We start from the raw sequence: 13,446 nt of genomic DNA, 5'->3' as shown, positions 1-13,446 counted from the left end.
GTCTCTCTCTGTGTTGAGGACCCTGTGGCACGAATCCCTGGGGCCACTTTCCTCTGAGAACATCCTGATTGAAGCCTCGCGATGGCAAGATGCCGCCCATGAATTACGAGGCGTCTTCTGTGAGCGGTACGGTGTTGAGGACTGTGCAAATGGAATGAACCGAGGGATTGGTTGGTTTGTGGAACCATTCATTTCCTTGTTACAGAACTGAAAGTGGTGCAAAAAGTACTGAAACGTTCAGCAGTTGGACATTTGCATTCAAAAGTATAGCAGTCACATTAAGTTCATCCGTAAAGGTTATCGTGACTTTCTGGTTCATCCGGAAATTTCACCCAAAAGTTGAATAGCCCAAATTTTTGGTGAGTAATGTACAGAATACAGACTACTTTCAGCGTTGGCCTTCCGGATGAATGGACGACAATAGAAAGTTTTACGACAAGAGCGGAAAGTCAGTCAAAGCCATAAAGGGAAGACCGAGTTTAGATTGTCACTGTGACAAGGAGGTGTCCCCAAACTTTACTCCATACAAGTGTGACTTTCTTCTTCCAGAATTTCAAACGGTAGGTCTTGCCGCAGAAGATTAACAAACTACACTTAGCATTTGCGCCAAAGTATCGTATACATTTAAGAATCTTCACCTGAGAACAATTTACAATCCCTAACTTCTAACGTCCATTACTGTATAAAGTATTTAAAAAGGAAAAAAAAAAAAAAAAAAAAAAAAAAGCTTTGCAAAATGAGCACTTAATGGTCAATTTAAGATGTTTGTATTTTCGAGAATGTATTTGCATAGATGTTGTTGAGGTTTTGCTATCCTTCGTCACCCCGATGTCTAGTATTGTAATGGCCAAGTGCGGTTTTAACTGGGTTGTGACATCTGAGTGACACGGACAGTGCAAAATCGCCTTTTAGCTTAGCACGAGTTACAGCAGGAGACTCGTTGGAGGAGACAGACATCGTCATGTACAACACTCGGAGGAGAAACAACTGAAGATACCACACGTCTTGTCTAATGCATTGGCTAGGGTTACTGTCACCTAGCAACACACGGTCAAATCAGAACGTTGCGATCTTGGGCCGACCCGACGACGACCCAAAAACGATGCGGCGTTAAAAAGGAATGGCATATAAAGTGTTCACGTTGCATGCCAGAAACTAAGCGTACCCGTGTCATCTGCATTAGACGAGGGGGAGCGTAATCTTGGTATCCTCAGTTGCTCACTTACGTGACGGAAACAGAGCCTTTAAGGTGTGAAATGAACACTCTTCTTCTGTTTTGCCAAGCAGGTGAGGAAAAGAAATCACAAATAGATATATGGTGACGGAATTTCAAACGTTGGCACCATAAAAGTGTCAAATTAGAGTACAGAAAAATATCTGACCACACCTATTATTGTTGTTGAAATCATTGCCTTATTTGTTTGACAAAAATAACGTCACATTCGAAAATAAGAAATACTTCCAATGGCGACAGGGGCTACATTACAAGAAAGCAAGATACAAAAAAAAAAAAAAAAAAAGGCATTCAGGAGCTCGTACAAAAGTGAATCTTTCAAATAAAATGCATGCCTGTCCACTTTGAAATCACGCTGGCCGACACGCGACGTGTCGTCTTTTAGTACAGCGGAACAGAAAAAAAAAAAAAAACACAAATGTGTCAACTGACAGAACAATTACAAAGTGTATACGTCCATCGAAAATGCTTTATAAATAATATAGACTAGCTTTCACCTTAAACATAAAAATAGTTCTGTCAAGTATTAATCTTAAGAGGTTTTTATTATTTTCATTGACCGTACACATCTATTTATTTACACCATCAGTCAAAATGCACTTGCGCGCACGCCCGCCCGCCCGACCGACTAAAGGGGTACGAAGAAACGGAAGCAGAAGACAAGTAAACGTCTAGTACTGCGAAGGAGCATGTACCCTTTTAGTCTTCATCCGTGCGGGAGTGTCCTGGGGGTATCGAGATGGTGAGTCCGTGAGAAAAACCTCCACATCATCAGGCACTTCTTCGAGAAAGTTGGAAGGAACGAGTCCGTTGTGCCCGTTGAGCTCCCCCTGAGGAGGACAAGGATGCCGGTGACGCCACGCGGGCCGCAAAGGAATGGCAGCTCGTTGTCAGCGCGCCTTTTCGCGCTACAGTCCCACTTAAGCGACTAGATTAGTAGACGACTGCGAAGAGGCGCGGACTCGAGTCACATGGCTCGGACTCGAGTCTGACTCGAGTCATGAGTTTGATGGCTTTAGACTCGACGTGGACTTGGGACTTCACTTGGACTTGAACCCATTGACTCGAAAAGACTCGCCACTTTGACCGAAGCACTGAGAAAACAACACGTTGTGACTTTCTCTCGCTAGACTTATATGTGCAAGTGGCTCCATAATGCTGAAGGTCGTAATGACTGTTACGAGGTCAAAGTGTCCAACGCCATCATTGCTAATGTGAACTTAGTTCTTATTGTTCTTATTTTAACAGTTAACACCCTGTAGGGGACGCTCTGGTAGAGGAATTGACCAAGACGTCATTCTTTTTCAATAATAATAAAAAAAAGATAATAATAATACCAATGAATAAAAAAGAAAAAAAAGCAGTCCAACATAAATCAACAATAAGCTGTCGAAAAGCAGTCCAGAAAATGGCTGCATGAATGGAATGGTATACATTCAAAGAACGACTCTTAACATACACGAAAACGACAACGATATTTAACGTAACAATAAGGACATGAATTATTGCAGCAAAACGAAATCCTAACGTCACGGTACGCTCGTTGTCGCTCGCATTAGCAGCTAGCTTTGTGAGCGACCGCGCAAATTGTTACTCGGCGGGCCGGCCGTGCTCTTTCTGGGCTTCCTGTTCATTACAGTCCGGTTTAGTCGCTGTCGTGTTTTCAACTAGCAGTCTTGTACTGCATTTCTTTCTTTTTATTGACTTCATTTACCTTCATCCATCAGCACACACTAACATCTATTCACCATGAAACTACATTCTTCTTTTTCTTCGCCTCTTTTTGACGTCATTATTTTTCCATAGTGCCCCCTGGTGTTCTGACTGAGATACCACAGTTGGATCAAACTGTGCCTGTACAACAGGATGACAAATTTGTGTTCCTCTTCTTTGAAATTGTTTTTGATACTCACAAGAAATGCCAAGTTTGAACTGCAATCTATTTATATTTGTGTTTGAAATTGCCTCACTAGACATTCTTTGTCGATAATGCAGTTTCCTCTCGATTGTCTAAAAGAGGAAACCGATTGGTCGTCATGATTAAGTGAAACGTGTCATTTTCTCTTTTGTATTCCTAATTGCTCTTTAACCAAGCAAAAAAATAAAATAATAGATTTGATCATTATACTTGATTATTCCAATAGAATTATCAGTAGAATACGCAGTTACTAATTTAAAAAAACATTAAAAAGTAAGTGATGGCATATCAAAACGTATTATCACTGGGTTTCGAAGGGGGCATAAATGAATCTTGACGATTGGCTTTGAAGGTGCAAAGATTTGGGTCGGTCCCCAACGTTTCTTACAAAGGTTCTCATGTCTCCAAAAAAAAAAAAGTCTTTTTGCCTTGCTGAAAATTTAGGGGAAGTCGTTGACGTCCAGCACTTCACTGGTAGTGCGAATAGCGCACAGTGGAGGGCGCCAGAGAGCTATAAGGGAGGCTTGGCATGAGCTGAGTAAAAATGGCTGCAAGCAATCCTGTCAGCAAGCAACACACATTTTTACTGGCTACAATGACAGTTTGAGATATATGAAATAAGAAAATCAAGGGGGAAGTACTCGGTGCTCCCTTGTACTAGTGTACTCTTGGTTTTGTGAGTGGAAAAGTGTCAAAGCAAGTCGAGCCACTCGGGTCGAAAGGGAACATATCATATTTTATCGTTAATCATGCAAAACGTTGCCATTCATTTATAGGAATATAAGAATACTGGATGCTAAAGGAAATTAAAAACAGTTACTTACATAATAAAATCCATCTTCATCTATTTCCCCAAAAACCGCGATGACGTCCCCAGCACAGAAAGTCAATTCAGCCTGTCGGAAAGAAAAACCAGCGCACATGAAGTCTATTGTACAGGTTTTTCCTTTTTTTTTACAGACTTGGTAAAACGTCACATCTACAGTGTTCTTGGGAGGACTGGGAAGTGCGTGAAATGGGTCCCTCTCCAAATGAATGTGAAGCATCGCATTACTGGACACGGGTGTCAATCGGGCTATACTAAGTGAAAATGTTCTGTGTTGGGACAGTCGAAGAGCGGGTGGCAGCACGGCGGGCGCATCGCTCCTGCGGCATCGTCCTCGAGGACATAGTAGAGTACGCGGTGTTCGTACGGCACGCGGCACGCACGTGGACGCAACCGGTCAGCGCCCGACACGTAAGGAAGGAAAACACACACGCGGAGCAGGCGGGAACGCATCCTCCTCACCCTCACTCACCTCGTCATCTCGTCTGGTGCCGTCGTACTGTGCCGGCCGGAGTGCCAATAGAAAGGTGAGATGGAAGTCAAAAGCAAGGGATGGGGAAAAAAATTAAATAAATAGTTTGACCCTGGCCTTTCTCAAGGCAGATACATTTGGGAGATTACGGGTGGGTAATTTCACAAATCCATCCGGCCAACGTTCAGACCGACACGATTGCGGCGATCGGGAAAGTGCGGACAACAGTGAGCGGTTGGAGCGCTTCGGCCAGTCAAGCTAAGATCACGTTGCAGAGATTGACATTTGTTTGTCAAAGTCCACCATCCAGATTGCTCGTTCCCAGATTCTTCCAAAATTCATATTTGAAGTTATCGTAACTTCCAAATTGTTCACACGCGCAAAATGACAAATGGCAAAAGACTGAAATTTGCCACATTTTCTTTCCGTTTCATTGTGTTCATATCGCTGATCTTCATGGGTTCTAAAGGATCCTGCTAACTTCTAACATAATCTTGAACGCGTTTACAACCTTGGATGTGTGGACTCACAAAGAAAATATAAATCATTTTGGCAATAAAACTGTTGGCATGATTTCCCCCCCCAAAAAAAAAGAGATTCTTTAAAAAAAAAAAGCCTTTGGTGCTTTCTCGCGTCGTTTCCAGATAAGATCCTCAAATCGGTTCAAGTCCAAGATTTGGCCAGGGTCAGCATTGTTGCTGTCAAGTGTACAATGAACAACATGCAGACCTGTTCAACAGCTTCTCGGCCATCAAATGTTATGTTTAGTTCTTCACATGCAGGAAAAACAAAAACAAGAGCGCAGTCGTATCATCTCACCTAAATAACGTCTTAATCTTTTAACCATTCAACCTATTCTGCCAGTGGAAGTGGAAATGTGTTGATTTATAGACTGATGGTGACAAGTGGGCAGCTTGAAGTGTACACGAGGACATTACCTCCATGTCGACGTTTGGGGAACTCTCTCTTGGGTCGTAGTCATACAGGGCCACCATTCTGCGGGTCGACATCGGATGCTGACGGCCGCTCCGTCTGTTCCTCTCTGTGATCAAGTTGTTAGAAGGGGAAAAAAAAAAAAAAAAAAAAAAAGCGCGAGACATGCACGTTGTCAGTAAATTAGTAAATAGTGCAACCGCTTAGCCTAAGAACAACAACAATAACAACAAAAAAGTGTAAAGTTGCAAGAGGAAGAACATGGAGGTCATTTTGTGAGACCGGAGGGCAATTTCAAGTTGAAAGGAGGAAAATTGAGTATGGGGAGAAAAGAGAAAAGCCACATACAGCAAAGCAAGCAGAGGAGAACATCCACACAGATACGCACTGGATGTGCCAACGGACATGTGAAGCCTTATCTCCTGCCCGCCATGCAAATGCCATAACCACAGTTTCGCTGAACTGTCACTGATCAATCCATTTGAGAATTTCTTGTTCGATTCCAAATTTTAGAAACATAAACCAGCATCCCACAACTTCGGCGGTTCCGCGCTATTGGAGAAATAAGCTTCAGGCAGCTTTTAAAAGGAAGAAAATGGTCGAAAGTAAGAAGAGCAAGCAGAAAGCAGCGGACAGGACACCGACCTCGCTTGGACTTTCGGGACCTGCGATTTATTGCGCGTCCGTCTTTGAAACGATCGCAGTTCACTTGACAGGAAAGCAGAAAGTCAAAAATGGGTCAGCAGCAGAAAATGAAGCAGGAGACAAAATCGACAGTGACAGCGTGGAACATTTGCTCTCACCTAACTTGTCCACGGGAGTGTTGAGTGGCAGAAAGCCTTGTTTGAGTAGCTGGCCCATCATGGTACCGTCCTCCGTTTGGATTTCAGACACCATGTTACAAGGGATCAAACCCACTCGGTCTCTGATTTCCGCCCTGTAGAAGCCATCCGTGTCTTTTTTCCCAAACACCTAAAGAGAAAAGATGAGCGAAGAACAGATGAACGAGCTTAAGCCCGGACGACAACTCGAGCGGAAAAAAAACTCGAGAAAAAAAAAAAAAAAAAAAAAAAGCTCAGCAATACTCTGGAATTGAAGGCAGCTCATTGTCGTAACATCAAATCGAGCGCCACCTTTCCATTATGAAAGTAAACACAAGTTGTAAACAGCTGGTAACGTTGAGGAACCGGGATGGCAGATTAGACTTTAGCAGACGACTTTCCAGGTACTTCTGGGCCAAACTGTAATCGTTTGGCAACTATCAGTGAAACACTCATAAGCTACGCAGTAAAAATGCACAACTCGTTATTTCTAGTGAAAACATCTTACTGCACTTATTTTAAGACAGCGTTGACTTTTCTTTTACATTTCAGCAAGACAAATAAGGCTTGTTGTAAGATATTATTTTAAGAATCTTCTATAGTCAATTCATACTGCGGCAGTTCCATTGGTAGAATGTTTCCTTCATTTCAGGGGCAAAATGATTTCAATGGGAAAAAAAAAGAAATCCTCTGCCATTGGAACTAGTCTGACTTGTTGTCTTTCTGAAAATGTGGAAAACAAGTCAAAACTGTCTTCAAATAAGTACGGTAAGATGTTTTCACAAAAAATAAGACAAAGTCACTTGGTAAGATTTTGCGTTTTTGCAGTGTGGACCTCGCGGGGGTCCCCTCACCTTGATGACCTGGCCCTCCTTGAACGGAAGCTCCTCGTCGGCGGCATCGGGGTTGGGAGACATGGACAGCGGGTCGTAGTCGAACAGGGCCACAAAGACACGAGTCAGCTCGTCCGCTTCCGATTCGTCGAAGTAGTCCGGCGAGCGGCGTCCCCGCCCGTGCCCGCGTCCGCCGTAGCTGTCTGAAACAGAGAGGAGGCCTCTGCTGCAACTACCAGCCTTCAACAGCCACAATGAGAGCAGAAGACGTCCGTTTGTTAGAGCCGACAGGGGAGGACCACGTGACACGCGTGTGTGCGAAAAGAGCCAAATGCTGTTCTAATGATTGGATTTCTTTCAATCCCAATTTTGCGAATAATTCAAATGTATTTTACACTGCGAGCTTGACTCTTTGCTCACACGTTCAGGATGTGCTCAGCTGTGCGCGTGACATCACATCGCAGGATACAGAAAAAACACGCGAAGCAGCTTTTGGGCGAAGGGAAAACCGCATATGAGGGCAAAACGAGAAGCAAAGCACGGTTGCTCATTGCTGTTTCACTGCCTTTTTCCTCACAAAGGCCAACTCCCCCCCAAAAAAAACCCCCAAAAAACCAAAAAATGCCTTCCTTGGTTTGAACCTCACGAGGAGAACATTCTGACACCCAATTCTGGTCATGTCGTTGCTATGTGCGAATACAACTGGAAGCAAAAAGGGCAGCAGACACCCATTCCAGACACACACACAAAACATGAAATACACGAGAAGTTCTCGGTGACAGAGACAGGACGACAGCGGGGGGGGGGGAAGGAATGAGCCTGATATCGTTTCTTCATGCTACTGCTAGATCTTCATGTTAAATGTTTGCATGCCAGACATCTGGCCAAAAGCAAGGAAAAGCCTTTTGGATGATGGCAAAGAAAAGGCGTTTATTGGGTTATTGAGTGTGCGAGGGAGTCCAAGTCATTTGGGAATGTTTCACTCGGATGGAGTGGAACTCCTAAAGTCAGATGCCCCCAAAGTGGTATAATCCGGAATTCGAGCAAAAAGTTCCCCCCCCAAAATAAATAAGCCTCAGTCGGACTCACCCAACTTTACGAAGCAAGTTACCTGAGAGTTCGTTAATAGCTCACTTTAACAAACATTTGACTATTAATAGTGTGACTTTTTTTTTTTTTTTTTTTTTTTTACACTTGCATGAGCGCTCACGAGGCCTGCTTCGTTGAATACAGGTGTTATGGTAACGACCTGTGATTGGCCGGTGCCTCGTTCGGCGTATGCAAAACCGCTCGCTCAAAGTCAGCGCGGGATAAGGCCGCCGCTAAACCGGGAGCCTCGTGAGGATAAGCGCTACAGAAAATGGATGGACGACAGCCACGGTTCGCCCCTTGATTATTTTTATTTGCTGTTATTGAGTCAGGGGAAAACTCGATCAGCATTCCACAACAGCTTGGAAACTGAAAAGAGTCATGCAAAATCAAGAGTGAAAAAATCCACATAAAAAAAAAAAAAAACAGGAGGATGAGAGGAAGGGTAAATTACAAAAATATCAGGGTGGGCTGATGCCATTTTTTCAACAGGCAGAAGCAGCAGTTCGGTTCATCTGAGCTCGGTCGGCACAGTGCACTTTGGAACGGCGAACCTTGATTGGTCTTGCATTGTGTGTCTCGATAGCAGCGTTACACATTGAAACCCATGAATGGATTCTACAACAACAACAAAAACAAACGAAAAAGGAGCGCGGTACAGAGTGCATGAAGACGCTGGCTTTGCATGCAAAGTCCCGATTTGTGGCGCAATACCAATCTAGTGTTTTGGTAGGCCGAGCAATACTTTGACAAATGTCACAATGCAGCCAACTGAACCAAACTGTCGCGCTCGGTGCTATTGCGAAGCGGAAGAGTCGGAGGCTTTTGGCTTCCTTGGGACCGGAGGAGATGGAAAAGTACAGACGGAAAGTCAAGTGGCGACTCTTTCGCTGTCTGTTTAACCAGTTTTGCTAAGTCTGTTGAGTAAATGAGCTGACTGAACACAGGTTGCTACGGTAACTTGGCCTTTTTCTGACATTGTCAAGGTGAACTCAAGGTCTTGTTCTGGGTGAGAAGCTGCGCCACATACCATATTGATCGTCTGAGGGCATAGATGGCCATATCCTTCGCCGAGCTACACTGCCATAGTAAACATCGTCCTTGACGGGTGAGAGGTTCCCCTCACTCCCCTCACTGTTACTGTCCACGGTGATCTCTACAGAAGACACCAATCACAGCATTACGGTCAGAGATTCTCCACACGCGCACTCTGCTCCATTCAATCACGCCGGGGGAGTCGGGTGAAGACGTTGCCCTGAGGTGGAGGAAGGGTCGGGGGAGGGGGGAACACAAGGTCACGGGGACTCGCTTCGGAGTCGTGTAAAACAGCAATGCTTGCGCTGTTGCCGTGGCGACTTGTAAACGCGCCGATCTGCTGTGAACACAGGCTTAAGTTCCCCGCAAAACCGCACGTGAACATTTGGCCGCACACCCGGCAGGTTAAAGCGCCGCGGACGTCGCGTACGGCTCGGCTCACGCGGGGGAGGGAGACGCACGCTATCGATCGCAACAGACATCGGCGGCTCCTCACGCGGCGACCTCACTGACCGATGGATGGGATGGGCCGTCGCTGAGGGGGGCTGCCGATGTGGACCGGCCTCCGCCCCGCGCGGTCCAGACGCTCCGCAATTCCATGAGCTGGCGAGTTTCCAATGAGCTTCAGGACGAGAGGAGACAAACGGTTACAACATGGAGCTAGTTACATCGCGGGGATAAAGTTAGCAATTGAAACAGTTTTCCAAAATCCCACAAGTCTCTCAAAACAAGTGAAAAGCCAGGCCGGAGCAAATGATCGGTCCATTTGTCCTTAGGGAGGCTAAATTATAGAAAAACAAAAACATGAAGAAATAAAGAAACACGTAAATCAAATCGAGCCCCAACACAGCACCGTGGATCGGGGTCAGTAGGGCCGCATGTTCAACTAAAGACCATTTGTTTGCCTTGCTTTGTTCTGTGCATGTCGGCTCCATGACAAGAAACAAAGGACTTTTGCAGAAAATAGAAAAGAGAAGTTGGGCTTCAGCTCCAGCTTGAAGTTACCGTGACAATCGACAAGGAACGAAAGAGGATTTTTTTTTTTCTTGCCATAACAAGAAAAAAGAGTTGAGGGTGGACTAACTTCATTAGGAAATGCAGGAGCGGAATTGTGTGTGTGTGTGTTTGAGAGAGATGAGATTTGTCAGTAAAACTCCGAGTACAACGCTAACGAGTCATGAAATATGACTTATGCGGCCAGCAGACAGGAGGCGTGAAGTTAGCACGCTTTGCACAGCGCGGCGGCTGAGCTTGTGCTGGCCTTGAAGCGGGACCATTCGCCATGGCAAAGACATGGCGAGTCAAAACTTGTTACAATGGCCTTTAGGGAAATTAAAGGTTGGAAAACCTGTCAGTCAGAGAACAAGCAAAGTAACTTCCACAAAACAAGACATCAAACCAGACCAACCGTGAAATGCTATCACAGAATGAAAACACCAAATGATAAGAAAGGGCAAAAAGAGACAAGACTGACAAAGCAAAAGTGTCTGCAGCTTGCTGATCGTTAAAGTGCAGCAGAAAGCGGGAGGCACACACCGGCGGCGGGTCCCAGCGGAGCCTGGACAATGAGCGGGCCCTAGCCTCCCCGCGACGGGCGGAATAGAGCTCGTTCAGCCCAAAGTCTTCTCGCTTTTTAAAGTCGCCCGTGTGGACGGACTTTGCCGAGGTCGCCGCAACGTCAGCAAAGTCCTCCCGGACGCTGCGCCGGCGGCTCAAAGTTCTCTTGCGGCCCACGGCTAGCGCTCGCCTTTCTACCGGCCCTTCGCAGTGGATGATGCGCACGGGGGCTCCGTGGGCACAGTAACCGCCGTGACCCCTGCCCAGGGATCCTTCTTCCTCACTCCCGCAGTCCAAACCGCTGTCGGGGCTCTTGGCGTTCTGGCGGTCGGGTCGGCCCGGGACGCGGTCCTCGGCGCCGTAGAAGTAGCGGATGTCGGCGAAGCGGGGCAAAGAGCGCCGGCGCCGCGAATGGCGAGGGTTCTCGCCGGCGGCGACGCGCTCGCGCTCGTGACCGTCGCGGCCGAACGTCCGGCGCGCGGCGCGCGGCGTTCCCGGCCGGCCGCCTCCCTCGAAGCGCAGGCGCTGGCCCGCGTCGTCCACGCCGTCGGTCTCTTCCTCCACCTCCGGGATGCTGTGGAGACGCTTGCTGCGCAGCGACTTCTGCTTGACCACCTCCCTGTGGAGGTCCCAGCAGTCTCTCTCCTCAGCAAGGTCCTGACGCTTGTAGTACGCCTCCAGCGGGCAACGTCGCACACGTTTTGACAGTTCAGTTAGTCCGTTCAAAAGGTTCAGTTTAGTGTTTCGGAAGGGGAGTTGACACGTGTTTGAAGGTTTTACACAGGCAGGAAACAACACAACATGTGAATAGAATAAATGGGGGGAAAGACAAAATAAAGACAGAATTAGTTATTTGTGGCAATAAAGCAACTCATGCAGTCTCATTCGGTGAAGAGGAAATGGCATGCTCTGAACAGGAATCTGCGAAACGATGGCCAACGGGACGTGGACACAGAGGCGGATGGATGCGCATGAACGGTGGGGAATGGGAGAGAAGGCTTTACTTGGGAGGGGTAGAGAAGAACCAAATCAATTGTAATCAAGAGAAGCCGAGTGCGTCGAAATGCCGCGTAACATATGCACATGGATTTAGTAACCATTCACATTTGCAATGCATACAGAAATTCCACCTACAGTCAAGGGGGGAAAAGGATTGGGCCGCCCTTGTTTCTTCACATTTTTCACGCCGAGTACAACGAATGGTACATTTGTTTGGACAAATGTAATGACGGCGACACAAATACAGTCGACTCAAAGGAGTTGAGGAGTTTTCAAGAGCTGATTCTCCGTGGTTTTCTTGATGGACATGCATTTCTTTTGTCATGTTCATTTGATTCTTCAGGTAAGGTATACCTTGGATTCAGATGAACAAGACATTAGAAGAAACAAGGGTGGGCGAATCATTTCTCCCATGACTCTACGTTGGAACAGACAGCAATCATCTGGTCTTCTGCAACAGTCAGATAAAGAAATACACAAATGGCAATGACAAAACAAAGATGAAATTTGATTTGAAATAAACACAAAGTAAATACACGGATGAGTAGGTTTGGTGAATCTGGAAGGGTTAGACTACATTTGGATTGGAAACTTGGAGCTGGTTTAGCATATAAACATGACATTTTGTCCCTGTTATGGCTTTACATCCACACAGAACAAATGAAGACAGAATTGTACTGATAACTGCTGCCAAGAGGAAAAATGAAATAAACATTAAGACATGGCAGACATGAGCAAAAGTGAAAATAAATGACATTTAAGTGCTCACTTAAATGAGATTCCCATGTGCACTTGATATGCCATGACCACTTGAAATTATACATCGGTATGGTATCATTTCGCTTATACGTATCGCAAACAATGTCTTCAACTAGTCAAACACGAAGCACGTGAAAAATGCAGCGCAACCCAGGAACGTACATGGTTTTATTATTCAGCCCCCGTCTGGCAGCATGCCGTACGCACACATACGCGGCCATTCTCGTGACATTCAGCGGAAGCGGGAGGGAGGGCCACCGCGGGCCCGCTCCTCAAAACCTCGCCGAGTACCTTGTCGCGCCATCTGACAGAGCCGAGGCGTGCGGTCGCTACCTTGAGAGAGTTGTGAGAGTTGATGCTCCTCCTGCGGCCCTCTTCCAATTGCATCTCAGAGTAGAGATCTTCCTCGTCCTCCTCCATGATGTCGGACAAGTCGGAACCCCGGCTGCTCTCCGTGTAATACTCCTCGCTGTGGCTGTAGTGCTGCTGCTGCTGCTGCTGCTGCTGCTGCTGCTGATGACGGTACTAAGAGAACGATATCAAACAAACGAGCGCAGCATTGAATGTTGCTTTTCTCCGAACTGTAGCTAGAAAATAAACTCGCATTTGCGTGCGCGGAGCTTTTTTGGCAAGGATAATATGCGGGGCGGAATCTGGACTCATGCACGACTCCACAAAAATGATTGAATCAGACTTCGAAGGGATATATTAGGAATATTCACTTTTGAAATGTTCGTATACAAGTAGGTGGCTCTCTGGAGTGCCTCGCCACCTATCAAGTGTGAAATGAAGCCACCAAGTAAATCGTTGGCGCTCTGCCTATTTCTGAAAATGCATCTGGGAGCAAACCGCTCTGCAATTCTGCCCAACTTTTATTTCAAAGTGGGGCTAATTTACAAAACAAACGGTGTACAGTATATGGGTATGGGTTTCATTAGCCAGTGGTGCCTTTGAGCATGCACCACCTTTT

At 46.2% G+C, this 13,446-nt stretch overlaps 1 protein-coding gene across 1 annotated transcript in view; it reads right to left on the bottom strand.

Annotated features, from left to right (window-relative positions):
* Positions 1–13,446, bottom strand: part of rimbp2b (RIMS binding protein 2b) — an 88,028-nt gene that overhangs the window by 3,838 nt on the left and 70,744 nt on the right. Inside the window, 11 exon segments of the mRNA XM_061671361.1 lie at positions 1,930–2,064; positions 3,977–4,048; positions 4,451–4,477; positions 5,389–5,492; positions 6,029–6,091; positions 6,187–6,355; positions 7,059–7,240; positions 9,157–9,282; positions 9,675–9,783; positions 10,698–11,393; positions 12,810–13,001. Coding sequence (XP_061527345.1) covers positions 1,930–2,064; positions 3,977–4,048; positions 4,451–4,477; positions 5,389–5,492; positions 6,029–6,091; positions 6,187–6,355; positions 7,059–7,240; positions 9,157–9,282; positions 9,675–9,783; positions 10,698–11,393; positions 12,810–13,001 — 1,875 coding nt within the window.

This window comes from Phycodurus eques, chromosome 3 (assembly GCF_024500275.1).
Source record: "Phycodurus eques isolate BA_2022a chromosome 3, UOR_Pequ_1.1, whole genome shotgun sequence".
NCBI lineage: Eukaryota > Metazoa > Chordata > Actinopteri > Syngnathiformes > Syngnathidae > Phycodurus > Phycodurus eques.
This window is presented reverse-complemented; position numbering and strand designations above follow the sequence as displayed.